The 27,722-nt window shown below is 39.5% G+C and overlaps 3 protein-coding genes across 10 annotated transcripts in view; 1 reads left to right on the plus strand and 2 right to left on the minus strand.

The window, feature by feature from the left end:
• TULP4 (TUB like protein 4) overlaps positions 1 to 9,181 on the minus strand; it is a 137,868-nt gene extending 128,687 nt beyond the window's left edge. Inside the window, exon 1 of one of the 2 annotated variants that reach the window (XM_068151149.1) lies at positions 9,107 to 9,181. The gene's annotated coding sequence lies outside the window, so the exon portion shown is untranslated. Of the gene's footprint in view, positions 1 to 8,980; positions 9,069 to 9,106 lie in introns of those variants that run through there. The other variant, XM_068151139.1, reaches the window with a different exon arrangement.
• An 11,507-nt stretch (positions 9,182 to 20,688) lies between these two features.
• On the minus strand, positions 20,689 to 26,581 carry GTF2H5 (general transcription factor IIH subunit 5). Of its 4 annotated transcripts, none has more exons than XM_068151209.1 (3): positions 26,475 to 26,581; positions 25,927 to 26,037; positions 20,689 to 22,538 (listed from the first exon to the last, which is right to left on the minus strand). In XM_068151209.1, the coding sequence occupies exons 2-3, from the start codon at positions 25,959 to 25,961 to the stop codon at positions 22,358 to 22,360; spliced, it is 216 nt and encodes a 71-aa protein (XP_068007310.1). In that variant the 5' UTR covers positions 25,962 to 26,037; positions 26,475 to 26,581; the 3' UTR covers positions 20,689 to 22,357. The 4 variants fall into 4 exon arrangements, with proteins under 4 accessions (XP_068007310.1, XP_068007319.1, XP_068007328.1 ...); XM_068151218.1 differs by having other exon boundaries at positions 26,386 to 26,475; XM_068151227.1 differs by lacking the exon at positions 26,475 to 26,581 and adding an exon at positions 26,390 to 26,473.
• Positions 26,580 to 27,722, plus strand: part of SERAC1 (serine active site containing 1) — a 28,049-nt gene continuing 26,906 nt past the window's right edge. For 2 of the 4 annotated variants that reach the window (XM_068151170.1, XM_068151178.1), the window contains exon 1: positions 27,065 to 27,375. In XM_068151170.1, the coding sequence (XP_068007271.1) occupies positions 27,230 to 27,375 (146 nt within the window). In that variant the 5' untranslated portion in view covers positions 27,065 to 27,229. Of the gene's footprint in view, positions 26,660 to 27,064; positions 27,376 to 27,722 lie in introns of those variants that run through there. The other 2 variants (XM_068151188.1, XM_068151197.1) reach the window with 2 other exon arrangements.

Below are 27,722 nucleotides of genomic sequence, written 5' to 3' on the forward strand. Positions count from 1 at the left end.
AGATAAAACTTTGGATCATTAAAATCAAGCAAAATCAGGACAGAACCCTTTTCTAAACAGATCTTTCCATGTAGCCTTGTATGTCAGTGTGCAATTGTTACTTATTTTTAAGCTGGGGCAATTCTCCAGACAGATTTTTAGACCACCTAGCATAAGGAGCTGTTTTAAAATAAACCATAGAATAGAATAGAACAGAATAGAATAGAATAGACCAGACCTTCAAGATCATCAAGTCCAACCTATCACCCAACACCATCTACTCAACTAAACTACCAACTGCCTCATCCAGTCTCTTCTTAAACACCTCCAGTGATAGTGACTCCACCACCTCCCTGGGCAGCACATTTCAATGGTCAGTCACTCTTTCTGTGAAGAACAACTTCCTAACATCCAGCTTAAACCTCCCCAGCGCAGCTTGAGACTGTTCGGATGCTGGTTGCCTGGGAGAAGAGACCAACCCCCACCTGGCTACAACCTCCCTTCACAAGATTTCTTTCCTGAGTACATTTTCTACAAAGATGTCAAACAAACAAGGAAGAAATAAGAAAATAGTGCTGCCTAGCACACCACAAAACTGCAAAACTGTAAATTTCAGCAAAGGCAAAGACAACAACAATATCAGCATCCAGGAAATACAACTTTTGACTAGGAAAACTGGAAGGAAGGGACCTAACCACTGTAAAAGCAAAAGACAAAAGCAAACATATAATAATAATACAAAACCCCACATCTCATTAAAACGCACACCATCACTCTTCTCCCAAAAAAACCCAAAACCAAATAGAACCAGCCTAATTGAGCACACAAACTCAAAAAGACCATGTACTCTTTAGTATGGCTTCCAATGCTTTCTCCATTCACCCTGCATCACTTGAGGTCTATTCTTATTGACACTGTTATCAGTTCACACATGGAGAAGTGCCTTCAAAAATGTCATTTGGGGCAATTTAAATAGCAATGGAACAGAGCAGTCTCAGCATTTAAAGATCTTTCATTTAATCTGCCAATGAAAAAAACAACCACCCAAACTTCTTAAGATACTGCAAGGGAGGAAAGTCATTCCAAGAGCTTGAGCAAGCCTTAAACCCAGAAAGCAGAAATCAACGCACAAACAAAACAAGGAAAAAGTAAACATAAGTGAAAACAAAAGGACAGGTAGGCATCAGTATGGACAGCCATCAGCCATAGTACGTGCCAAAATGTTGACAATGCAGCTGGAGGCAATTCAGTATGATTCAAATCATCACAGCATACCCATCTCGTTATATTTTCCTTAATGAAAAATGGACAACTAGCAGCAGATCTATTCCTGGAGACACCATAAAAATCCTATTATTATTTCCCAAAGGCTATTTGACTGTTTCACAAGAATTTTCATTCTCTGCCCAACATGAAGTGAATGTTGGCCATTGCCTGGTTTTCACTCTCATCCTTGGATGACCAGGAAGGATGCAAATTCAAATCCAAACCAGGGCACAAAGCTTATCTAGCACTTCTAGAATTTCAATAAGCAATGCTATTTTAAAAACAACAAGAGCTCATTCTGTCACCACAGCAGTAGGTCATCAAATCACAAATATTTTTTCCTCCTAACTAACTAGAAGCTTCCTCACATCAGAAGTATATAACACTCTCCAAAGGGGGAAGGGAAAAACTTAATTAACTACCTACCTAACCTTTGGAATATAACCTCCCTATGACAGTGACAAAAGTCTTTACTTTTGCATCTCATGAAAACAGGACACTATATTTTATGAAATCCTTCAGCTCTACTGGCTACTTTTAGCCCAGAACTACAGTTCAGGTCACCAGCTCTCTGCATGAACAACAATTGCAAAACCCACCTACATAGTACTGAAAATCAAACAGTATTGTAAGAATTTTCCATATGATCTTCTTCCTCATTGCCCTGACTACATCATTCTCAAAACAGAGCTCTTGTGTTTAAATTCTTGGAATAAAGAGGAATTTCTTTTTATTAATAAGTAGTACTTACCCACCTGGAAACACAAGAGAGGGACTAATACTGTACAGGCATACTCCTAGCACTAGTATTGAGCTCAAATTAGACTTTTTCATACAGTTTACTTTCCTCAATCCCTAAGCGAACAGACTTTTGAAGTCAAAAATTCTCTTTGCAATACTAGGAAACAATGAACTTTGGTTTTAATACACGTTCCACAGGGTTACTCTGCTGGTGTAAAGGAAGAGAGAATGAGTCCTCAACAGGCTGTCAGAATCTGCAAAGTCTGTACCAAAGAGCACTTAATCACTTAATCCTATGATCTGTATTTGCTTTTAATAGAACTTCGTTGATGCAACCAAGGTTTTCTTGTTGAGAGAGAGGGACTAATTCTTGCTCATGGTGGTCTATTATAATTCATAAGGTCTTGATATAGGTATATTTAGAAGAACTGTGCTCCTACCCCCATGCCTCTAATCTTCTTATTTTGTTTTTTTAACTTCTTTACCTCTGCTTTGGAAAAACTGCAAATGGTTCTAAATCATAGGCCTGTAACATGAGCTGGTTTCATTTTATGCCTTGATCATTCATGCAAGATAGCAGATTTTCACTGCATAGCCTCTCATGTCATTATAAGATTGAAATGCATTTATTTAAATCACTCTCCTAGAATTCAGTCACTTTCATTACTTTATCTAATTAAATCCATAAAGAGCTACCAGGCAATAGAAGCTGTAGCTCCACTTTCTGTTCTGACAAATTAAGAAGGAAAAAAAAAAAAAAAGGAAAGAAAGAAAGAAAAATACATATATACTGCTATAAAAGATCCTTTGCCTTAGGTATCAAACAGATTTAAACATCTGCTAGCAAACTTTAAAACCCAAGAGGAGGAAGGAGGAATACAAGCTGGAAATAAGTCAGTCCACAGCAAACTAGAGAGGTCCTCAGCAGTCTCCAGAGCAATCCAAATCTGGGAAGGCAAATCAAACCCATTTCATTTAAAACTCTTTCTTTACAGATGAAGTGAAAGCTGAAGTAATGGCCATAGGGAAGAGTCATTTCGTTCACATACTGTTCTGTTTCCAAATTATTCAGGAATGCCTTACTTGGGGTTTTTTTGGACAACTATATGATAAATATGGGTATAGAACCTGCCCTCTGCTACTCAGATGAAAATCCAAACCAAAATTTTTCTTCATTCCTACCAACAATCACAAACTTGGCAGTTACTTTTCCAAAGCAAACTCTTTATGTTCACAATGTTTCTACAGATACAGGTATGAACGCTGTAGTCTATACAAAAAAACACTACTAAGAGCCAAGCACAAAAGCAATTCTTATCTTCCATTTTAAGAGAAATGCAAAGTGTAAATGAAGTGGCCATTACTGAAAGTGAGGAGATTTTATGAAGAGCTCTTTTCTATATTTCTCTGTAAGTCTATGCAAGGTCTTACATTCCATACGTACACATTAAGCACTGAACTTTTATCCATACAAGTTTGATATCAAATTTTACAAACTAAAAACACATTGGTTTTAAACCATGAAAAATGAAAGGAGCAGGGGATTGCAACTTTTAAGATGGCAACAGCTTAACTAAAAATGGACACTTATGCTTCTCTAATTCTTGTGTCAAAGGATGCTGTAGATGCTAAAGCTATAATGGTTCGAAAAGGATTGAGTAAATTCACCACAGCTATTAAAAACCAAATTACTAAACACCAAATCATCTGCCCAGAGGATCCTAAACTGCACCCTGCTAGAAGCCAGTGATGCTTCTTTCAAATACCCAGCTATTTGGACACCCTAAGATACTCTTCTCCAGGCATCTGCTACCAGCCACTCTCAGAAACAATGTTATTGATGCAGAAGGACCTTTGTTCTGAGCTGATACACCATACTTAGGTCTGCGCTTTTGTGCCTGGGAAAAAGGTAAAATATCTAAAGCTGGTTCAACACCTACACTGTTCAATTCCCTCATTTCCAAACACTATGTAGGGCAGCTGTATGGCAGCCAAGGTATTTATATAGTTACACTTCTTAATATACTTATATCACTCATGAGAGCTAGGGAAGACACCATGAACATACAACTCTTCCTCCTTCTCCCTTAGCTGTATTCATTCCTCCTTGCAAGTTTTACTTAACACTTAAAATAGCTTTATGAGTAACAGTTTTTATATTTTTAGACATTGACTATTATCCACAATCTATACTATTCACAAAAGATGTTGTGCATTTTACTCAGATTTTAGACAGGTAGGACTTTGGGGTTGTGTTTTACTTCGTAGTTATTTACAACTGAAAGGATTTCCCAGAAGTCACTCCACCACGCCATTAGAACAGAGAGATCTGTTCTTTATCAAATGCAAGCAGTAATAACATTGCTAGTGAATCCCAACAGACCAAGGTCCCACTCTAGTAGACACTGCACCAAAACAGAACAGAAGTGAGAGCACGCTCTCTCACAATTTAAGAATTTTGTTAGCTACAGTCTTTCTCCAACTAAAGAGCCTCCTGTGGACTGTGATCTATCACAATCACAGCAGGCAGCCAACCTTTGCTTTTTGCAATAACTTTATCTTCAAAACCACTGCTCTTCTAAAGTATTCTTAATATATATATACAGAAAGAGTTTTTCCCATATTGTGGCCAACATTTATGGCTCCTTTTTAATGTTTTTTATCTGTTTAAATGATGCCAGGTACCATCAGTTAAATATTTGGAGTAATTTTCTTTAAATGGCTACATGAGTAGGTATGGCCTTCTTCCAAATTTTACCTTGCAATTATTATTCAAGCTACTGAAACGAGCAACATACAAAGATTTTTGCTTAGAAATCAGATTCACTCCAAGATATTTGCTTCAACAAATACTTGATGCAAAGAATGTCTTCAAAGGAGAGGAATCTATTGCATCTCACACACAAAACAGAAAAGCTGATAGGATAGACTGATACTTCTGTTGAGAAGGGCTAGATGTTTATATTCTAATAGGAGAGTTAATCTGCAAACATATGCTTTGCAAAAAGTACTTTGCACTAGATGAGGGTGTTGAAGACTATTCAGATTCAAGGTATGAGAAAAGCATACAACTACCATCTGGGTCTGCTAGCTCTGAAGCTACGCAGAAGGCAACTATCACAAATTAATCAGGACCTCCATGCTACACAAACAGCCCAGTTTTCCAGTGGGAGGTTCTCAGGATGAGCTGCAGTATATTATAGCTATAAAGGATATGATGTGCAGCTGAGTAATACCAAGGTTTTTCATGGGTATAAACACAAATTGAAAACTATTCATGGACCATTTAAAAGATATTCACGTTTTAAGTACTGTAAACTTCTGAAAACAAAGGCATTAGCTAAAAATAACAACATAAAAATAGTGGATCAAATACAAAAGCATGAAACAAGCAAGAGTCACACAAAAACAATGAACACAGAAACAGACAGAAAAACTTCTTGTAACTGGACCACTCAGACCATTTCATCTCTGTCCTTTTTTCCAGATAATCTGAATCTACACAGATCTAACTGGAGCCCAGATGCTTGCCTGCCAATGAGCATGAACTGCTTTTATGGAGAGCCACTCCAAATCACCAACTACATCTGTGAGACTGCTGTCAAGTATTTCAGTACAGTAGGTAAACCTTTGTTCTCTTTAGTAAATGGTTTACAACTTAGATCTAACTTATATCAGCTCATGTTTCTAGGTAGCATCACACTATCTGGGAATACAGTTCCCATAATAATTAGTATACAGCATACCATACAGTTCTGAATTATAATCCTATGATGAGTTATTTCATGTATTTCCTAACTTGTACTTTATCCCTAAATGACAATGCTTTAATGTACTGACTTGAATTAAAAAAAAAGGTGGCTTTCTGTCCTATTTTGCAAAAGCTAAACAAAAGGCCTCAAGTCCTAGACTATTATAGTGCAACAATAATATAATTAGTGATAATAATCTGCAGTTGCCAACTGAGGTGGTTGGAAACACAATTTAAGGGTGTGAACTTCACACCTCCAGCATTGGAAAACAGCCAAATCTGGTGGTTCCAAACAAAACCAAAAAACAAACTAGATGCAAGACTCCCTACCATTTCTACCAGCTCTGGGAAAAAAAAAAAAATGAAGAAGATAGGAGGATACTGACCACTCAGTAATTCACACATATTCCCATCATTACTTTTTTGCCTAACAGATATCAATGGGAGCAGCCAAGCTCCCTGGTAACTGAACAGGAGACACGCAACATTAGTACTTCAGTATCAGAAACGGTCTTGAATCATTCTCCTAACTCCTCAATAAATCTGGTTGTCAGCAGGATTTCTTCTGACACTGAGAAGTCTGCTCTACTTAAAAGCACAGGCTTAGCTTCAAGCTTGGTATGAAAAGTACAGTATGAAATTACCTCAGGAAAGGAGATAAAAATGCTACAACAGAAAACTGTACAAAATGGAATGATGAATTTGGGGTGGGGGGGTTATTGTAAAAAAATTTTAAACCAACAATCTGGTTTTATTGTTAGACCTTCTTATAGAGTTTCTTATAGTGATCACGGACAATGATCTCTTTATGAGCACTAGATGAGAATAATTACCCTTAGATAAGGAGAGAATAATTACACTGAGTTCTTTTGCAAGGTGCTTTGAGACCTACTTATGAGAAGCACTGTTAAAAGGCTGTGTATTGCAGGTATGCTTAATAACTAAATTTTAAAAGTACTTTTTTCTAGAAGCTAGTTTAAAAGATTTCATTGGGAAGTCCAGCTGAACCAATTTGTTTGGGGTTTTCTTGTGAAAGCAAAACAAAATGCAGTGAGGAATGTTGCACTGCAACCGTTTTCTTGGCTAAACTTACAACAGAATCATTTGAACTGATTCATCAACTTACTGAAGAAAATATATTGAATACTTCAAATGTCCATCAGGAGCTCAGTATAGTTCAAAGTCAATAGGGGTTTTACAGCATAGCAACATGTTAAGGGTTTTAGAATAAACATCTGTTGCCTAGGTGAGAGCAAATTCTAAAGTCTGTTGTAAGAACCAGTGACGTGTTGTACACGAAAAAATACCATTTTCCCATGAAAATAATTCAGAATAGTTAGAGAAGTCAGTTTTTAAAGTTATTTCTCATCTTATAAATATCCCTGTGTATACACACACATCCAACCCACTACGTCCTTTCAGCCCCCAAGAATCTGGTAATGACCTTCTTATAAAATTCCACTGGGGGTGTCGGGGGGGGGGAAATGCAGTTTTCTGAAATAACTCCGCTTTGCTTGACATTCACATTGCATGTGAAAAATGAGGCCCACTCATGCAAATGTTCCTTATAAGAGCAATCAGGTTAGGAGCTCCAGGCATGAAGCTGTTTCTTGAATTAAGATTGCAGAATCAAGTTGATAGCTAGCATCCCTAGGGATCACTGCAATTTTGCTATCACAAAAAAAAAAAATTATCTATTTTACCAGAAGCCTTGATGTAATGAAAAATCTATGCCACTAATAAATTACCTCTTTTTTAAAATACAAGTTAAATCTTTAAGCTTAAACAGAAAGAGTTAAGTGTTAGTGGTTCATATAATCATCTTCATAGCTGTCAATACGGTATTACAGTAAAATTTGCTGTTTTAACCAAGATTTTGCTATAGTGGACTCTATTACGCAGATATTTTAGGTTTTAAGATTTAAATTCTGCAAATGTTTCTAACAACAGGGATTAAGAAGCAAATTTACTATTTACAGCTCCCACACATGTAGAAAATACATGTTGCAAATACTCCTTACGTACTTAAAACATAGTACATTGCTTACAAATCAGTAATCCTTGGATAAGCAAATTCCATCCTGGTAGAACAAAATTACCTAGAACAACGAGTGCAATTTTGTTTTTTAAAAGAAAACTAAAAAAAGCCTTTTCTAGTAAGAGGCCTTTGTCTTGTTCTATTTTGAAAACATATAATTAAGTCATGGAAGAAAAAGGGCTCTTAAATGCTTAAACATCACATTTGACTGAGGAAGTCCCTTAACGTCAAATTGCTGGAGGCCTGGCTGGTTTCCCAAAGCCCCACAGTATGCTCACCCCGTCGTTATGGTGTTTTCTAAGCATATGCTATGTGCCACTTGCAGAAACTAGAATCTAAACTGGGCAGACCTTTGATCTGACAACACACAGATTTTTTTCAATTGTTACGTTTTACTGTTTAAGCCAAATTTATGTACCGAAATAGTAAATGATTCCTGCACTTTTCAGGAAACCTTTAGGAAGCCAAGGTGCTCGAACATGTTCACATGCAGACATTTATTGAAAGACATGATGAAGAGACGGAACACAAAAGAATGCGAAGGAGTTGCACCGGCTATGCGAATTACACTCTATCGCAGAGCAAATTTCCTACCCGCCTGCCCCCTTCCCGCGAGAAAGGAGGGTGGGGGGAATACTGAAGGGGCGTAAAAAATAAAAAACAAAACCCAAAAAGCACCCACAGAAAAATATCGCAGCGCTACAGGCAGCGTGCGGAGGGTCACAGGTGATGGCGAAAGCAGAACCACCACTCCGCGGCTCTCGGAGCTCCGGCTGCTGGAGGACCCCGGCCGCGAGGGGAGGCGGAACGAAGACCTCCGGGAGAGGGCGGGGACCACCCCCACCCGGCTTTCAGAGCGCCCTGAGGTGTAGGTATGAAGGAAAGACTGAGAGTTTCTCCCTGGTTCCTGAGACTGACGGGAGGAGCCAGGATCGAGGCCAGCCGGCGGCTGCTGTCCGTTAGGCGCACGGGGGAACCTCCACAAGAGGAACGCGGCGCGCAGATACGCACGTCCTGGCGGCGCCCCGGGACCCCCCGCCCTCCCAAAAAATGGGCCGTGCTGCCGGCCTGTGGTGCCTAACGGAACAAAAGGAAAACAGCCTCGAAGCCGCTCGCAGCCCCTCAAACCGCCCGGCCCAGCCCGCCCCCGGCGGCGCCCCCGCCCTGCGGCCCTGCCCCGTACATCTTCCCCTCCCCGCACTCACCTCGGCGGGGCGCGGCGGCCGAGCGGGCGGCGGCCGCTCGCATGCCTGAGCTCCCTCCGCACACCCGCCCCAATCCCGCGCGCCTCCGCCTCCCTCCCCGCCCGCCCTCCCAGCTCCGTCTCTCACCGCTACCGGAGCGGCGGCGGCTGGGCCCGTCTCCTCTGCCACGTGACCCCTGCCACGTGACCACCACACTTCCCCGGGCCGGCTCCGCCCCCGCCGTCTCTCCCGCAGCGCCGGGCGCGGCGGGGCCTCTCGGCCGGGCTGGACAGCGGCGAGTGAAAGGGAAAGTCGCCGAAGCCTCCCCCGCGAAGCCGCGGGCAGTCCTCGGCGCCACCTGCAAGGCCAGGGGCATTCGGGGATCCTGCCAGTGCTATAACGAAGTGACAGTGCGGCGCGGCGTGATAACAGCTGATTAGACAGAGAGAAACAACCGTGAGGGGCCGAAGCTGCCGCCACCGCCTTCCTGGCGCCCCTCAGCCCCTGACCTCCCTTACCACCTAAAAAAACCCCAAACCCCAAAAACTTAAAAAAAACACCGGCTACATTATAGAAAGACAAGGCTGGCTATGCGTGTGGGGGTATTTGACAACAAAGCCCTTAGAGCTGACTTTCCCCTCCCATCTTCTGGGATAACACGGAAGGAAAGAAAGTTCGTGCTAATGAGCTGGGGCACCATCATACAGCTCACTCTCTTCCCACCGAAAATCACTGGCACCACTATATTCCTGCATTTTGATTCTCAACAAAAGCTACAGCATGTGAAAATTAACTGTGTTGATTAGTACCCCACGTTAAGCATAACCTCTGCTCCCAGAAAATAATGCTTACAACAAGGGGTCAAAGCACTCTCCTATGGGAGAAATTACTTCATCCTCAAATTTGGCAATACAGGATACCAACAGTACAAGACCTGGGGGAGTCATAATAAAAAAAAAATATTTTTGTATTGCAAAGAAACTAAAACTGTATTCTGGTATCACATTCCATGCACATTCCCTCACATTCTCCTTCTTCAAAAATGAACAACAAAATGCCTAAACATAAGAAGTGCCGCTCAGTACTTTCAGGAAACCAGAAACAAATGGCATTTGGCAGCTCATAGCAAATAGGAAGCAGAAAAGCCCAATCCCCTGCTAGCTTTAGTAATCAAAACTTACTTATCATTTTAGAGACTAAAAATGTAAATATTTCTCATACTATTCTTCACACCCCCATGAGGATTTTATATTACAGCCTATAGCCAGAGAACCAGCTGGGCCTATGAAAACCTTGAAGACTGAAGGCTGAATTAACATGTTAGAGGTAGATACAGATTTTATCTGTTAATATAATTCTTACTTACAAAAAGAAGTTGTGCTACACAGGCTAAACCCTTGGGCATCTCTTAACAGTATAATAACAGTCCTATAGCTGAAGTGCAATAAAAAGTTATTGGAGAGTTAGGGCTCTATTTCTGACTACATTACAGCACTCACTATCTATTGATGAGCTGGGAAGACCAGGGTCCTGCATTACCTCCTGGGTATCTGCAAAAGACAACAGCTATCCCTCAGCAGAGAGCTTTGAGGGCCTAAAACAGTTAAAACCACTGCATCACTCAATCCTTGTGTTTAAGCCATCTGTACCTTAATTATTAATTTACAGGTCACCATAAGAATTAAGTTTAGGTAGTAAAGGAGAACACATTACAGGAGGTTTCCAAAAGACAGCTTTAGTTTCAACACCCTTTGTAATCCTGTCCTCACCACCTGTAGTAGTGCAATTACAGTGTGTTGCCTACCAGTTCATTCTCTTAGCTGTATTAGAAGTTGTGTGTAAGTGGTCATAATCACAAGAGAACACTATGGTACATGTCTACTAGTTGTTCACCAGCCCTTACAAGCTATGATCATGACTTTGAGTGATATCTTGTGGGAATCCTACCCTATTACATGTTGAGGGCTGAAGTAAAATGCACAGGAAGATGAACTCTTCTCATTGGTGCAGCTCATTCTGTCAACACATTTATTTTCCATAAATAAATTTGTACAGACACACTAGAGTCTCAGGAACTAGAATCAGATACTTCAGCTATATTTAAATTTTGCAACAGTGGAGCAATTTCCTATCCTTTTCATCTGCATGTGTGAATCAACAAGACCCAATTCCACAACAAGTATGAACTACAACATTCAGCCACATGCAGAAGGGGAGCAACAGCAATCTTGAATCGAGTCCATGATCTGAGTGACTGGAACACAGGAGTACTCTTCGAGTTAAAACGAGGCCTCAGCTTCCAAAGTGAAAACACAAGTCAAAACCTTTATTATTTATAGCAATAGCATATGCTCTTTTAACTTGCCTACAGGACACTGCTGCTCTGTAAGGGAGATTGCACTTAGGAAAATACCACTGTTGCATTTACATCAGTTTTGTGCCACTACTATATCATATTTTTTTCTGTTCCTCTAGGTTAATCATGCATTTTAAAACCCACTTAATTCACAATTCAAAGTATTTTTTAAAGATATGTGCAAACCAGAAAACTCAAAGGACAGAGACAATCTTTCACTAGCCCTCTCCATCCCTTCTTCCAGTGTAAGAAGCTTAACCTGGAGTGATAGTTCATTGACATTATGGAGATAACAGCATAAACATTTCAACAGTCCTACTGCAACATGTATTGCAACTTCATCTGTACAAACATTAAAACTGTTATCCATTATTTTGATCATTATTGTAATTAATTTAATTATGAAGCATAACACCCCACATGCACACACACTTCTTTTTTTTAAATCACTTCTTGCTATTACTGATCTAAAGAAAAGCTTAGTTACTTAGCCAACTTCACTGGGTAAGAATATTTCAGTCAAGAAACAGTAAAGTCTGTAAGTTCATTTTTACTATTGGAATGTCATGCATTTAAGGCAATACAACACATGCCTTTTGAGAAGCAACTCAGCTCTGTTCATTTCAGTCATAAGCAGACCTATGTTTTCACATCTTACTAAACAGTGAGAGTAAGCAGGTATCCCAGTATTTGTCTGTTTCTTTAAATGATTAATTCCCTATTTGCAATCATCTAGAGGGGCCAAAGGCTGGCTGTGTTACTAAAATTGGCTGATGACTCAAGTCTGAGAATCAACAATACAGCCTATAACTATGAGACAGATATACATATGTGTATATATATGTATACCATTTGGAGAAGAATGGATGACTCACAAAAGCAGACTAATTAAAAAATGGCATGAAATACAATTGTACAAAGTTCAAAACAATGAACTAAAAGACTCTGTAAACATTCATTTTAAACTGAAGGCATTAACTGAAATTGGAGGAGAAAGATCTGTATCTGACAGTCAGCAACAGAATATACATAAGACATCAGTCTGATGAGATCATGAAAGAGGCTAATACTCCCAGGATATCCAAGAGAGATCTGGAATATAAACATGCTCACACTGATATGGAGAAGACATCACCTGGAATTCTGCACACAATTCTAATCAATTACACTGAAGAAGGATAAAGTTGAAATGGGCACAGAAAAGGGCCAAGAGAAACAGACAGGAATCTGTGTGTGACTCTTGTTAAACAATCAGTTTTTGCCTATTTAATTTGCTACATGAGGTTAGGCCCTCCTCATGCATTTCGTAAGCAGCTTAGCATTATGAAACACTAGCTCAAAGTAAGACCTCTGAATACATCCACAATAAAATAAAAACAACACTTAATGGAAAACTGCTTGGTAAAGCCCACATTAGAATATTAAAATAAATAGCAGCTGCTGGAAAACTTCCACAGTCCCTAGGCTTTTCAACAAGTGTTTTAATAGCTGAGATATACATATATTTATTTACAAGCTTTAATCTATAGAGATTCCTGCCATACATACAGATTCTTTCAAAACCTTTCACAATTTCAAAGCATGGTCTCATGAGCAGTTCAAGTAAGAGGACAGCACAACAAAGCTTAAGCAATCCTTTTTTCTTGGGTTTGGTTTTTTTGTCAAAATTCAATGGAGACAACATTCAAATGCAAAAATAAAGACTGAGTTCTTAAAGAATATGAAAGACTAAAAGAAAATACATCAAAATATTCAAGGTTTTAAGCACCAGAATTCTAACACAGTTTATCATTAGTCCCAAATGAACATTCCCTGTACTATCACCCTCCATAGCAGAAAATACAAAGATTGCTGCAAAATAAAATGCAAACAAAGCCACCATTACAGCATGATACCTGCATTTGCTGCAGGTAGTCCTATAAAGAAACATGATCAAATATTTAAGTCTTTTCACTCCAGTGAAAAAATTAATTTCAATCTGGATTTAACAGTAGGAAAATACACTGTAACAGTATGATTAATACACTGTAAGAGTATGATTAATACACTGATTATTTTTTGCAGTTTTAGCAAAACAATCCAAATATAAAAGGCAGCTCTATGTACAAAGAAGGGAAAAAAAATATAACATTTTCATGAATGCCTGATTAGGGATTTCACTGATCGTGTTAATTCCAGTTTTAGGACACAAAATATATTCCAGATGTGAAAGGTCTGATTATCCTTAGTAACACCTCACTTTCCTATGTTTGTTCTCCCTTGAGAACTCCACTGTCTGCTTGAGGCTTGCAGTGATGCTACTGAGTGCAAGGACTGCAAAACCATCCCTTTCTTCCCTAAATCATAAGAAATGTAGTTCAATGAGGAAGGCAAGCATACTGTAGCTGTGGTGACTGTATTTACATGCTGCATATACATATATATGCACACACAGTACACAGTTATTTATGTGTGTTTGTATTTTTGTATATATCAATAGATATACACACAGTATTTCTAACCTGTCACTCAAAATTATGGTTAGGCCAGGTTGTGATGCTATGAAGATCTAAGAATCTTTGACTGACAGCAATATTAATACACATGCATGTAAGCTAACATACTAGTATAGTAAGATCTCCTACAACTGAATGGGTATCTCCCCATGTATGTTTAAAAGCACCCCAAAATTTAAATCAACAGAATAGAATAAACCAGGTTGGAAGAGACCTTCGAGATCATCGCGTCCAACCTATTATCCAACCCACCTAATCAACTAAATAATTTACTAGAGAACACTTCTGGTAGGAACAGAGACTAGAACATACTTACATTATGCATTTTGTATAAACAGAACACAAAGCAAGGCTGTACTCCTGCTTAGGAGTAGCAGAAATAAGTACACTTATTCCTCATTTTACTGGTGGTGAAATCTATATTACAGCAGAAGAAAGCTACCTGCTTGAGCAATGTCAGACTTTTCACTTCTTCACTAGGTCATATTAATTAACCCTAAGGTGAACTGACCATTAAATAGCAAAATAGTCTCATCAAAATGATGTTGTTAACATCTTCCATTCTCAGAACCAATTTTCACAGCTCTAGTAGTAAGGCAGAAGTAAAACCAATACTGTTAAATGTAGCAATTACTACCACATCCGATCAGGTATTGAAAGCTAGCAGAACAACTGTCTTGAGTAACAAGTTCACTGCACTTGGTAATAAGTTCACACTCACACGAACAAACCCTTAATTGATTTGTTAATATTTGCTTTGAATATTTAGTACTTTTGAATTACTTTCTTACCAACATCTAGAAGAAACTGGAACTAATGACTTAATGTTTTGTCTATGTTCTCAACGCTTGTTGCATATTTTACATATATTTAAACAGCTGCTTCATTAAAAAAAATCACTTGGCACTCAAAATTAATTGCATTCAATACTTATTGGTGCACACAAGTTACATTCATATGTTTTTGGTTTTTTTTCTTTTAAGAAAAGTTAAATCTGTTTATCATTCATACATGATACTTCATTATTGCATCATCTCATATTGTCACAGACATTATAAATATGCATGATTGTCATTATTATATACGGGGTGGTAGGGCAAAGGAGAAAAGTATCTGTCATGTTTTGAGTGTGGAAGTTTGAGACTGAGAAAATACAGAATTTGATATTCCTTCAACCCAAGAATCACAAGGTTCCAACACAGTCAACTTAAGATTCTGTCCCAGATGTCCCAAGGCAAGCCTCCTGACTTGCCAAAGGGTGGCACAAGCTATTACTTGAGCACTGATTAAGTGCTGCCAATGTCTGACTACTAGGCCATTTATATCAGTCTTTTCTTCTTAGTTCTATGACTTGTTTTGGTTTTGCTTTTCATTATCATTATAGTTACATGAAGAAATGCACTAAATCAAAGCCTCTTCAATGTTCCAAATGAGGGGCTGTAATGGGCTGCTTCTTGCAGTTAGCAATTCAAACAATAAGTTATTTCCAGCACCATCACAGTTCATTTTGGTTTGTAGTAGATTTTTAAAAAGACACTAGCTAGAATAACTCTGCATATTGAAAAGGCAGTTTCATCTTGGTCTATTTTTTTGTGCATGAAGCAAATAAATTTAGGAACCACCTTCTGAAACATACACCCTCAGAATCCCTCCTTCCCACTCCCTGCAGCTCCTTCTGGCTTCCGCTGTCGCACAGCAGGCTAAACAGGCAGAGATGGCTTTTTAAAAAGCTACTCAAAGACAAAAGGGGAAACATTTAATGTTTCAAGATTTCAGATTCTCTGGTCCTCCTGACAAGACTTGTTCAGATGCTTAGCTTTGCCCACTTCTTATTCCTGCTCTTCTGCTCCATTCAAATGTTGTTTTCAGCTGCCTTCACCCAAATGTCCACCTAGCCAGCAGCAAAACATCCTCTATCACACTGACCTTGCCACTGCTGAACTTGGTATCTATTTAAAATACTCCTTAAGAAACCAGGCCTTTTTTTTCTTCCATTTTATACTGACTTTGTAACTTTACAAATATTAAAATATATAATTAGTGTCAGTTCAGGCCAAAAGCAAAATCAAATAAAGGGTGAATGCTTCCTGTTACAGCTGAAGAAAGATTTTCTTTCCTATTTTAATTTCAAGCTGGTTGATGATACAGAAGGCTACCATTATTCCAGGGTTACTCATCACTGCTCTATCTCTAGCTTCTGGAACACCTACGTATCTAATGATATACACAGCACACGTGCAAAGCTCATTTTACAACCAAAAAAAAATTGCCTGTACAGGAAAATCCAAAGATTTCACGTGGAAAAGTGGTCCCATCCAGGACTGAAACAAGGTGAAATAGTAGGCATAAGAAAACTTGCTCTCCTAGTCCTTGTGATTTGTTGGATAAGGCACAGGCACCCTACAGTCACATGCATTTTGTATGAGGAGGAAATGAAAAGGGGGAAAAAAAAATCTTCATTAAAGTTCTTATGACTATATCTAAAATGACTTCCTATGATTTAAGCTCACTAAATACAGAGCAACTCCTAAAGGAGGCTAGTGGTGTGGAGATACATAGACCTACCAGTAACACCTGAAAAGAAGATCACATTTCAGATGCATCATTTGAATGTAGCAGGGCTGTGCACCTAAGCACGAAAAGACGACATCAGGTAACTAAGCATGTAAGAAATTTCAGAGCTAAACATAGTACATTTCAAAATTTCCTACTGCAAATGTCATTCCAGAAAGATCCTTTGAAGGTGAATGTTCATCTCCAGCTGAAAGCATATGCAGAGAGAAAGGTATTAATGCTCCAAAGCAGGGTAAGACTCTGCCCCACCATTGCTCGTGCTGCAGCAACTTCTTTAAAAAAGCTGTTTAAAATATTGGTAACAGCTCCCCTTACTGGTCTGCCTTCAAACTGTTAAGTCTTCAGTTCTGAAAATATTTGAGGATGAAACAAAGGTGGGCAAAATATTACTTTCTTTCCATGTAAAAAATAAAATCAATTAAATATAAACAAACAAACACAAACCACCAAAAAAAGCAATCTCCACATTGCATTTCTAGGAGAAACCCTATTTGTTAAATTTATTATTAGCTGTTAAGTCTAATAATGTTGTTAATGGTTAAGTCAAGTCTGATAATGATTTCATTTAGGAAGAATTTGTTCCTCCAGCATTATGAACTTCAATTTATTGAATCCTTAATTTTATTCAAACACGGACACCCAATGCTAATGTACTGCCTCATTTCACAATAACTACTACCAGCTTTAGTGAGATCATTTGGGGGATTAACAGTGAGTCAGTGCAGGAAAACCTGAATCTGATGTGGAACTGGGAACAGCAAGATTTATTACAAAAGCTTACTGTTTTCTTCACTGGCATACTGCATGGTTGGAAGAGTAAAATATACCTCTCAGCCTGTATTGCTTTACATGTTGACTTTTTATTATTTTTATATATAAGATATATATCTCTCTCATATATATACACACATGTGTATATATATATACACACACATATATGTATGTATCTTTCAGAGCCCTACTTTTGCCAGCTCAGCCCAGAGGCTGATGAAATTAGATGGTTTTATGGCAATGATGCCAACTAATAAAGGTTAAAATATGTAATTTTAATTACACCATTCTAAATATCATCTTCAATTCACAGTAAATCATCCTGTTTACTTCAGCTCACAGCAAACAATTCTGTTCATGCATAAAATACATGTTCTGTAATTTGTTCTTACAAATTAGGTGGCCACACAGTGAACTTGACTGAGAAAAAAACCTGTTGTTCTGCTATATAGAGCAGATAAGCTCCTGAATACATTTTATAATTCTGGGAAGACAGTAAACCAGGATTTCTTCATGTAGAACACAACTTGGAAAACTGTACAGTGCATCACACCAACCATCTGGGTCCCAGCACAGTGCTACATAGAACAAAATTTGATCATTATAAAAATATTACATTTCTAAACAAACAAAACCACTCTATCATTCTTCATTCCAAATGCATTCAGATGTCTACCTGTATAGGCAGGCTAGTTACAGAGTCAAATCCACTCAGTCTGGGTTCTCTCAGGTAAAATGATGCAATTCTCCGAGGAGTTCTTATTTTCTTTCAACAGTTTTCTTTCTTGAGGCCACATCTGTTCTTTGTGCCAATTATTGGTGTCCTGGACCAAAAGTTGGGAAGGAGACATGGTTCTTTTTTGAACATTCCCCTGAATGAAATTAAGTCCCAAACAAGGCCATATCTCAAGGCAAGACTATTCATTAAAGGGAAAAAGAAAAGGGAGAGAGACAGAGAGAATAGAGAAAGCAGAAGAGATAGTTACCATCCCATGGTCCATCTCTGGGCAGGGGGGACATTCCTCGGCTGCTGCTTCCAGCCTTAGATATCCCCAGTGATGTTCCCCCCAGTCAGCTGGCATGTTCCTGGTTCATTTATCGGATTTCCATCCAGCTCATGTCAACAATGCACGAGTGGATTTTTTTTCCTGTGTGTCTGCAGGGGTCCACTCCAAGTGGCCTCTGCTCCTCTTTGCCTTCCACTGTTCACTACACTGCCTGGGCACTTGCCGTCTTGATAGGCAGAGATGATTCATCAGGCAGATAGTTCTGGACGATCTTACCTTTTTTGAGACATTCCTCAGTTCTTCATGGAATCACCACCATCACAAGGTGATTTACATGTTCAAGAGAGGATTCTCTTAGCTGGTTATTTTACTGCCCTGGACCGTTATTCTCCTTGGGCAAACAGTTGTACCAGAGGGGAGAAAAAGCACTTACCATGCATTGGTTACAAGCCAAGAAATTCCTCATCTGCATCTATACTGACTAACTCAAGGACATCTTCAGCATGCTGCCAACCCTCACATTAATAAAACCTCACCCCCTGGAATTAACTTATCCCACAATTTCTAAAACTACTTAAATATGTGACAGCACTGAGGCTTATTTGCTTTTGTGGTGCACTATGGTCACATTACACAGCTTTCTTTGAAGACCATTAATAAATAAATAAAAACCCTAACCTCTCCATCTTGAATAAAAGCCAAAACACTAAATAGTGTAGTATTCAGTAAAAATGAAATGCTGATTCATTGACAGGGAATTACACTTTCAGTTTTCATCCCTCTCTTCCCATTAAAAAAAATACTTTGTTTGCATTCTTCAAATTCTCTTACCTTGCTTTAGAGATCTCCTATTTCTGTCAAATACCTCTCCTTAGCTTCTGCATTTGTGTTAATGGGAGTGGTGTTTCAAAGCCTGTTAAAAGTTGCAGGAAGTACTCAAGGGCAACTGTTACAGTTAATAACTGTAACACAAAACACAAGTGAACTTGAAAACTATTTTAGATAAGTAAAAAAGAATTAGAAAACAATAAAAAGTTCAAATAAGTGCCCTTTAGATATTATTCTACCATGCTTTTCTTGCAGTAGACAAGATACTTCCAACTCAGACTGAAAACAGTGAAGCACCAGCTGAGCCCTTAGCAGTGAAAGCCCAAGATACAACTTGCTGCTTCAAGAAGACACAAGATGTCCATCATTCAAGCTCTATTTTCACTGCTCAAGCAGGACCTGATCATAAGATAATCCCTATGCTTGATACTAGCAAAAAGTGACTATGGACAGAAATGTTAACCTAAAATATTCCAAATACAGTCAGAGTTGATGTTCTTACCATACCAACTCATTGGCACAACATGCATATATTTAAACTGATCTCCTTAACTTTTTATTCTCAAATGTTCCTAGCCTTAAAAGGAAAAAATAATTATTAACACAATGTTTCATTCTGAGCTTCACTCACCTATAGTAACACATCTAAATGAAAGCCAGAAAAACATTTAAAATCTCAGGCAGTATTTACACTTTATCTCAAAATGCCTGGATAATTGTAAAGCTAGTGTCTACTTTTCTCCCTATCTATTTTTTAAATCATATGGGTTCCAGTGATACCTTTCTGGGGTCCAAGTTTATTCAACCCCAGAAATCATTGGGTGTTTTGGGGTTAATAGATAGATACATACTCAAGTTGTGAAAGCTTCGTCATTGGATTTCTTTCACCATGCTACATGACTCAAGATCCCTTTTTCCCTAGAAATTACAATGACCTGAGCTTCTTAGACCCCATCAGGAGATACCAATTGGCTTCTGTGTGTCTTTTGTTGATTCTTACAGCATGAAATCAATTAGGCCTGACTGAGTTGCAGGAAGGGTCTAAGTTTTGACAGGTTTAGAAATTAAAGTCCATAAATGCATTTGCTTGAAAAAGAGGACAAAATGTCCATGAATATATGCCTGTTTAGTTCATACAGTTTGGAACCTCTGTCCCTCTGTTTCACATTACCCATTTATCACCGGAATTACAACCTAAAAGACAGGTAACAGTGGGAGAAAAAGACAAGTGTACCATAGACATAAAAGGGAAATGGCAACAGAAACATAGCAATAGACACTAAACAGAGTTTAACAAAACATAACTCTAACATGTCTTCAAATTCTGCCATTTGAAGAGAGTGAAAGATCACAGAATGTGTCAGATTGGCAGAAACCTTGTCATTCAGTCCAACCCTCAACCCAGCACTGAAGGGTCAGCAATAAATGTCATCTCTAAGCACATACTCAAGGTGTGGCCTCACCACTGCTGAGTAGAGCATTTACCTTTCATCAAAATTTGGATGGAAAGTAAAGTAGGATTCCAAAGAAAGGACTTAAGACACTTTTACATAAGTGGCATTAAGCTATCACGTGATGTTAAGACTACTGATTGTCTCTCCATTAAATAAGCATCCAATAATCCTCCAAAATAATAGTTATGAGCTAAATATTTGACCAACCTTCTTAAGAAAAAGGTAAGAAACCATAAACCATTCATTAAAGGTTTCAACTTTTTATTTAATGTGAAGATGTGAAGCTGATTTTTCATCTGCATGACCGGGGATGCATCCACTTGCAAAAGAAAGAGATCAAACAGCCCAGACCAAAACTAATTGTTAAATACAGTCAGAAAGAAGGAGAGGTACCAGGAACTACACAAAGCAGGCCTAGTTGTTCATTCATATGAGCCTGAACACACATCAAATAAAAATTTCTCTGATGCTTCCCCCTTCCTTGCGGGGGGGAGGGGGAAGGAAAAACAAATAAACAAAAACACCACCCAAAAAAATATCCCAACAACAAACCTAAGGTCACCAAGTAATCGACTAATATTGGACAAGAAAGCAATAGTTTGAGAGTCAGTAAACTGTTCCTTGTAAAAGCCTATTTACACAAAGATAAAAAGATGGCACCTATCTGATATACATGAGCAGCTCTGAAAAGCAAGCCTCCCTTTGAAGTAATATCCTAGAAATCTTTAATTTACAAATGATGACTCACAGGTCAAATAATTTTACTATTTTGAGTAGGAAGCAGGATAACAGAAAAAGTAATACATGTTATTCCTTTTGTTTCTGTAGTATATTTCTGTAGACAGAAATCTTCATGGGTTTTATCATCATGCACTAGACTTATTAAATAAGCTAGTGTCTGAGATAATTAACTACTATACATAAATACAGCGTAACAAATAAAAACATGAAGAGACCTGTGAGGCTTTTTCTTTGCAACAAAGCACAATAGGGGAAGAAGAGCTAAGATGAATAAATAGCCAAAACCAAACCCAAAACAAACCCATAAAGTCCAAAGAATCTAAAAAAAAATCCCCCAAACCATGTTTCTTCTTCACAAGCAGAGCAACCTACCCAATCTTTATTGCCCCTTCCTGAGCATGTAGTTTACTATGACTAGGTTCAGCACAAAAATGCAAGCAATTATATTCTATTTATTTCTTATTCATCTTAGCCTTTTAATTTGCTATTGTTGATATACATATAACCAGTTTACAATTAAAAGGTGATGATCTGGAGTAATTTTCTTGTCCCCCTCCCCCTGACCTCCTCTAGAATCCTAAGCTACCACCACCACTACTCGAACCCAGAATAACATAGAAAGCATAAACTTGGTAAAAATAATCAAGTGGCATCTGTAAACTGCTGGGAAACCAAACCCCACCCCACCAAAGAAAACTCACACCAAATTTAATTTTGGTGTATAAAACCCATTAATTTATAGCAGTATCTGACCATGTCTTCAATTTATGGATATGTTCCATCAACCACAATCATATAACAACAGATACTCTCTCAGTCACAGTATAACCAGATTGAATCAATTCCACAGGAATGTAAATTGTCAGGGGTGCTCATATAGTATTCCAGTATAGAAACACTACTGTAATTTTTTTGGGTCATACTGTCCTGCAAGACAAAAATCCTAAAGGAAAATCAGAGATCAGTCATTTTTCAAGTGTAACCTTTTGAAGACTTTAATAAAGATACCATAACTTTTCAAAACAAGAAATAAAATGCAATTCAAGAGTATTTTGTCTATGAAAATTATCCATTTTCTAGAGTAGTCACTTCCCTGTAGAACATACTAACCACAGTGTATCTATTAATACAGTAATAACTCAAGCTACTGAAATGCCATTTCTCTGGTCTTTCTACTTCTGAGTAATAGGAAAAGAGTTCTGGTCCATTAACTCGCCCACTCTCTCCTGAAGGAAGTTAACCAACTCAGCTAATACAAACACGTGAGTTTCATCCAGATCTTGTATGATGAACTTCTTTCCCAATGCATTTGACTCATCCAAGTAGAGCAGAAACTGCTTCATTGCTGGGTCACTGCAGAAATAAAGAAACATCAGAACCCACCTCACTGTAATAAGAGAAAGGTAAATACAACCAAACAACCCACAACACAAAAACTATTTTGAAGGCGCTCCCAAAGTTCTTTGGGAAATGAATGTAATTTAAAAAGTGAGCAAGCCTTGAAATTAAACTTTATGAAGCTTTGCAGGAAGCTGTTTTTTTCACAGTAGTAATTGCTGGGTTAGAGATAAAAATGAACTGATAACTAAGTTTAGTAAGAACTAGCTGCTTGATTATCAGAAGTGCCCCTATGCTGCTGTTAAAGTAACTTCAAAAAAAAACCCAAAACAACAAAACCTAACCCTTAGGAAGGCAAGTTTTAACTTAGATTCCCAGCAGCAGCAATAACACCATAAAAATATGCTTTCTTATTGCATATTTTGGTTTAAGGCTAACCAAATCCAGGAGAACATATGTCTCGGTGTAGTACAGCATAGAGGAAATGTGGTCACCTCTGAACTCTATCTATCACACTGCAACCTTTTCCTGATATCACCTTCTAAGTTAAATTTAAGCATTGGAAGAAAATATTTTGGAAGTATTGAGATTGCAGGTAACTGGAGACAAACTGAGAAAGTTGCTGTTTGGTCTGGAGAGAAGGCTCCGAGGAGACCTTATTGTGGCCTTCCAGTATCTTAAGGGGACCTATCAGAAAGCTGGTGAGGGACTTGTTAGGATGTCAGGTAGTGATAGGACTAGACGGAATGCAGCAAAACTAGAACTGGGTAGATTCAGACTGGATGTTAGGAAGAAGTTCTTCACCATGAGGGTGGTGAGACACTGGAACAGGTTGCCCAGGGAGGTGGTGGGAGCTCCATCCCTGTAAGTTTTTAAGGCCAGGCTGGATGTGGCTGTGAGCAACCTGATCTACTGTGAGGTGTCACGGCCCACGGCAGGGGGGTTGGAACTAGATGATCCTTGAGGTCCCATCCAACCCTGACAATTCTATGCTTCTATAACCAAAACAGCTCCATCATATGAAGCAGCTAGATAAAGAGGCTTCAAATGATAAACTACTTGATCCACTGAAGTTTTGAAGAATTCAGACAATAGCATTGTCTGGTTTTGACACTGGTTTTTGAAAACAGGAAAAAACGTGTTCTTTGATACAACTTAGTATCTGATTGCAGCAACTGGTGAGAATGTGCAAGAAATACAGGAAACCAAGACCAGGTAGCTCAGGACACTTTCAAAATTATGAACATATCTGTTTTGGCAATATAGTCTTTCTTTAAGAGAATTCTTAGTAATATACTTAGTCTTGAAGGAACTCCTTAGTTTATCTCCTCTTTTTTAAATGCACTATGAAGACCAATTCTCCTTTACCTAAATGCATGTATGGTGCAAAGACACACTATAGGACCAAACCCTTCCCCTGCCTGCTACCCAGCAAACTCAAAAATCAAATTTTAACCTTAGCCTCAAAGCTGCAGAAGCACAACTAGGTGAGTCCTCAACACACAAAAGAATTTGAGGAAAGGAGAATGGGATAGCCAAAAATATCTTTTCTTTAGAAGAGCCATTATTTATGTGCTCTGGCAGGTAAGAAGAGAAACAAAAAAGAAGAGTTGAGAAGAATTGTACATCGCAAGTATGTGGTTCCTACAATTCTGCTACACCACCTTTTGGATGGGTGCAAGGAGGTTTATTTTTTCACTTGTTTCATTCAGCTGCAGTTTAGTGACCAGCCTGTGTGATGTTAATCAGTAGCCAGGGATTGGTTTTCACACAAGCAACATACAGAACTGTAATTAGTGCCAAAGATGTGTGTCACAGCAGAAATACTCATTATAGCACATGAAGATTATCATCCTTTAGATGATGTCTTCAGAAAAGTTTAGCTATTTATTAGAAGAATGAGGGAAGCAGGAAAAAAAGACCTCTGCACAGTATTTCATTATTTGCATGATTTACACATTCATAAATGTCTGGGGGTTTTTCCACTCTCTGTCCATTTGCTATCTGAAGCATGCTCAGAAAATTGGGTTCTAAAAAATTGTATGTGAAGCGTAAAAAAGGGGACAGGTTTACAGTAATTCTGCATCTTCTCCTGTGATGCAATTTGTGCCCAATCATAAGCTAGCATCAATTTAAAGTGGGGAGAAGACAAACAAAATCAAACCACCCAGAGCTGGCAAAACAAAGCCATACATACACCTGTTACCTCAGGGTGCTACTGAAAACATCCGATGGCATAACAAACACTGTAGATTTATTATCAGATGGAAAATTCCCTTCCCATCCAGGGAGATTCAGTTCCATGCCAGTACTAAGTGGAACATGGCCACAGAAAACTCACAAAGATCTTTAGGTATGTGTAAAAAGCATGTGTAAATTGCACATAAAGTGCAAAATTTAAAACAAGCATGTTTTAGAACTTCTTGCCTTGACAGTGAAGAATTCTGCTCAGAGTCAGGTGCAGGCAGGCAATTTGTTGTGCCTCAGAAGCTTTGTCAAGGCAGTAGCATGAAGTCAAATTTGAGAAGACAGGCTTCTTGTTATAGCAGAATTTAGATGCTCAACTGCTCACACATAGTCATTAGGCATCCAGAAGTTAGCTGCTGGAAGCTCACAGCTATAAGCACCATGTAGGCACATCATGAGAGGATCAAAGTTATTCTCCTTTTGTGTACTTATCTGTTCATATATTTGCCATATAAGTGTATAGGAAAAAATCTTCTATCTCATGGAATGCATCATGACTGATGCTTCCTTCTACTTTGGAAGTAACCAGTTATCTTAACAGGTAACCAATTTACTGCATTTATATCACTAATATAATATAATTTTATAATATAAATAAATATATTTATCATAAATATATATGCATATATATAATAAATATAATAAATCTATATATTAATATAATAAATCTATATATTTATAACATAATAAAATATATATTACTTTCCCAAACTACAAGCATACTCCTTTTGAGTATTATCTACAGAGCCATATATCAGCCTTGAAAAGAATTTGGACTGAAGCTGATGAAAAAAGACAGGAAAGAAAGGATGAAACATTACTTTATCATTTTCTAGAATCAGTGGAAAAAACACACTGCTCATGAGTAACAACCAAAAAACTCATTACTTGTAAGCAATATAAAGAACAAGAAGTACCCTATAATGGTTAAGCATAAGCAGAAAACAATGTCTTGAAAAGAAAAGGAGGAGATTGGATTCAGGATTATCTATAACTTCCTCTCCAAAGGCCACACTCTTCTCTCTGCTTGTTCAGCATCACCCCTCCTCAAAACATTTTTTTTCTTTATAAACTATTAAGCTACTCTGAATATTCCCAGCTGTGAAGAAATAAGTAGAGTTTGAAATAATGGAAGACACTAAGTGCTGTTACTAACCATTCAATCAAGACACCTTTCAGAACATTCACCATTTTCTCGGTTCTCTTAAAAACGCTGAAGAGGTGACAAGAACTCTTGCCTTGGGTTACACACGTAAACAAAGGAAATCTGAAACAAAAAGAAACAAGGTCTTAGTTGAACTCAGAGATCCTGCAAGACAACTCACCTCCCCGGACCAAAAGCGCTGTATCCATGTTAACAGGCCGAGCGGACAGGGGCTAGGGAGGCGCGCAGGGCCAGGCCGGAGTAGCAGAGCCTTCTCCGGCAGTGAGTTGAGAAAATTAAAGTTCTCTCACCGCACCCCCGAGAGCAGCCCTACGCCTGTCCCCGCTCTCTCTCCCAGCCCCTCCGAGCTCTTCCAGCAGCGGCTGAGATCTACCAACAGCCCTTCTCGCCGCCGGAGGCGAGCCGCGGCCTTACAAAAGGCAGCCTGGGCGGAGGGAAACAAGCCCTTACGCGCCTCTGGGTCGCCCGCGGGCAGCGAAGGGCCTGGGCGGGTCTTAGCTGGCAGGTCCGCCGCTCCCAGAGACTGCAATCGCACGCACCCTTCACCTCCAGCTCCACCGCTACCCAGACGACGGAGACAGCGCAGCCAGCTCTGCGCGACACGCGTGCGCAGCCAGCCCCTGCCCTGCCTCCGCTCCCGGCATCACCTCCGGATTGGCCAGGCCGCCAGCGTGGTGGCGTCACGGCGGCACGTGAGTGCTGGTGCCGGGAGGAGAGGAGGCAGGTAGCGGCGACGTTCGCCCGCGGGCGGGGGGGCGCGATAGCGGCGGGTGGCCGGCGGGTGGGGGCGTGGCGGGTCCGGTGGGGGTCGGGCTCTGGGGCGGGACGCGGGAGATCTCAGCCCCTGTCACGGCGTGCCGAATCTGGGCGCTTGTTTACCTCAGAAGGATTGCGGGATGTTTTCCCGGTTTCATGTTGTTTATTATTTTAACGACCTTGGCCTCAAAGTCCCTTCTGATTCCGGGAGCCAGTAGCAGTGAGCGCCCCTGCGCCGGTCCCAGGCGCCCCGGCCTTGGCCTGCGGAGCGGTGCGGCCCCGCCCGGGTGCGGGGGAGGAGGGGGGCCGGGAGAGTCCGCGCCTGTTAAAAATCTGCGGAAAGAGCAGTGGTGCCTTAGGCGTCGCCTACGCTGTTGTGAGCCCCTCAGAAGTAGCAAATGTGTCGTCCCCCTTTGGAAAGGAAGAGTTGTCCCAGCTTCGCTTCTTGCTCGTTTAGATACCACATTGTCTGAAACTGCACTTCTACAGTAGCCCTAGGTGCACAGTTGACGGGCAGAAGTTCTTGCCCAGCCCCGGTATGATGACAGAAACGCTGCCCTCACGTAGCAGAGCTTCCCCAACCAGTAGTGAAACTGCAAAATGCGCTCTTTTGCCTTGTATTTGGATATGCCTGAACATGTTTGCTTTCAGACGCGAACAGAGGATCCCTGCAGCAAAGAAATGGTACTTGCTTTGGCCTCTTGTGTTTGCAGGTGCCTGTTTTGAATTCAGGGAATTGTACTGAACTGTGGCACTGAGCTACGTGTTTATTGCAGTTACAGACTGTTGTCAGGTAGAAGTTCTATGAATAAAAATAGTAAAGGACCTGCCATAGATCGGAGGTGGGGTGATGTCTCCAGAGGATCGATTATTGATGTCTTCAAAGTGTTTAATTGTTGTGTACTGTGTTGAAGTTAATGGATAAACGTCATACTGTAATGATGGAGGGTGGAAAGTTGCCTTGTTTTGACTCTGACAGTGCTGGGATAATCTGCCAAACAGAAGCAAGAGAACAGGGGTAAAGAAAAAAA

Source organism: Melanerpes formicivorus, unplaced genomic scaffold (assembly GCF_026170545.1).
Source record: "Melanerpes formicivorus ecotype bairdi unplaced genomic scaffold, bMelFor1.0.p_v2 SCAF_2, whole genome shotgun sequence".
NCBI lineage: Eukaryota > Metazoa > Chordata > Aves > Piciformes > Picidae > Melanerpes > Melanerpes formicivorus.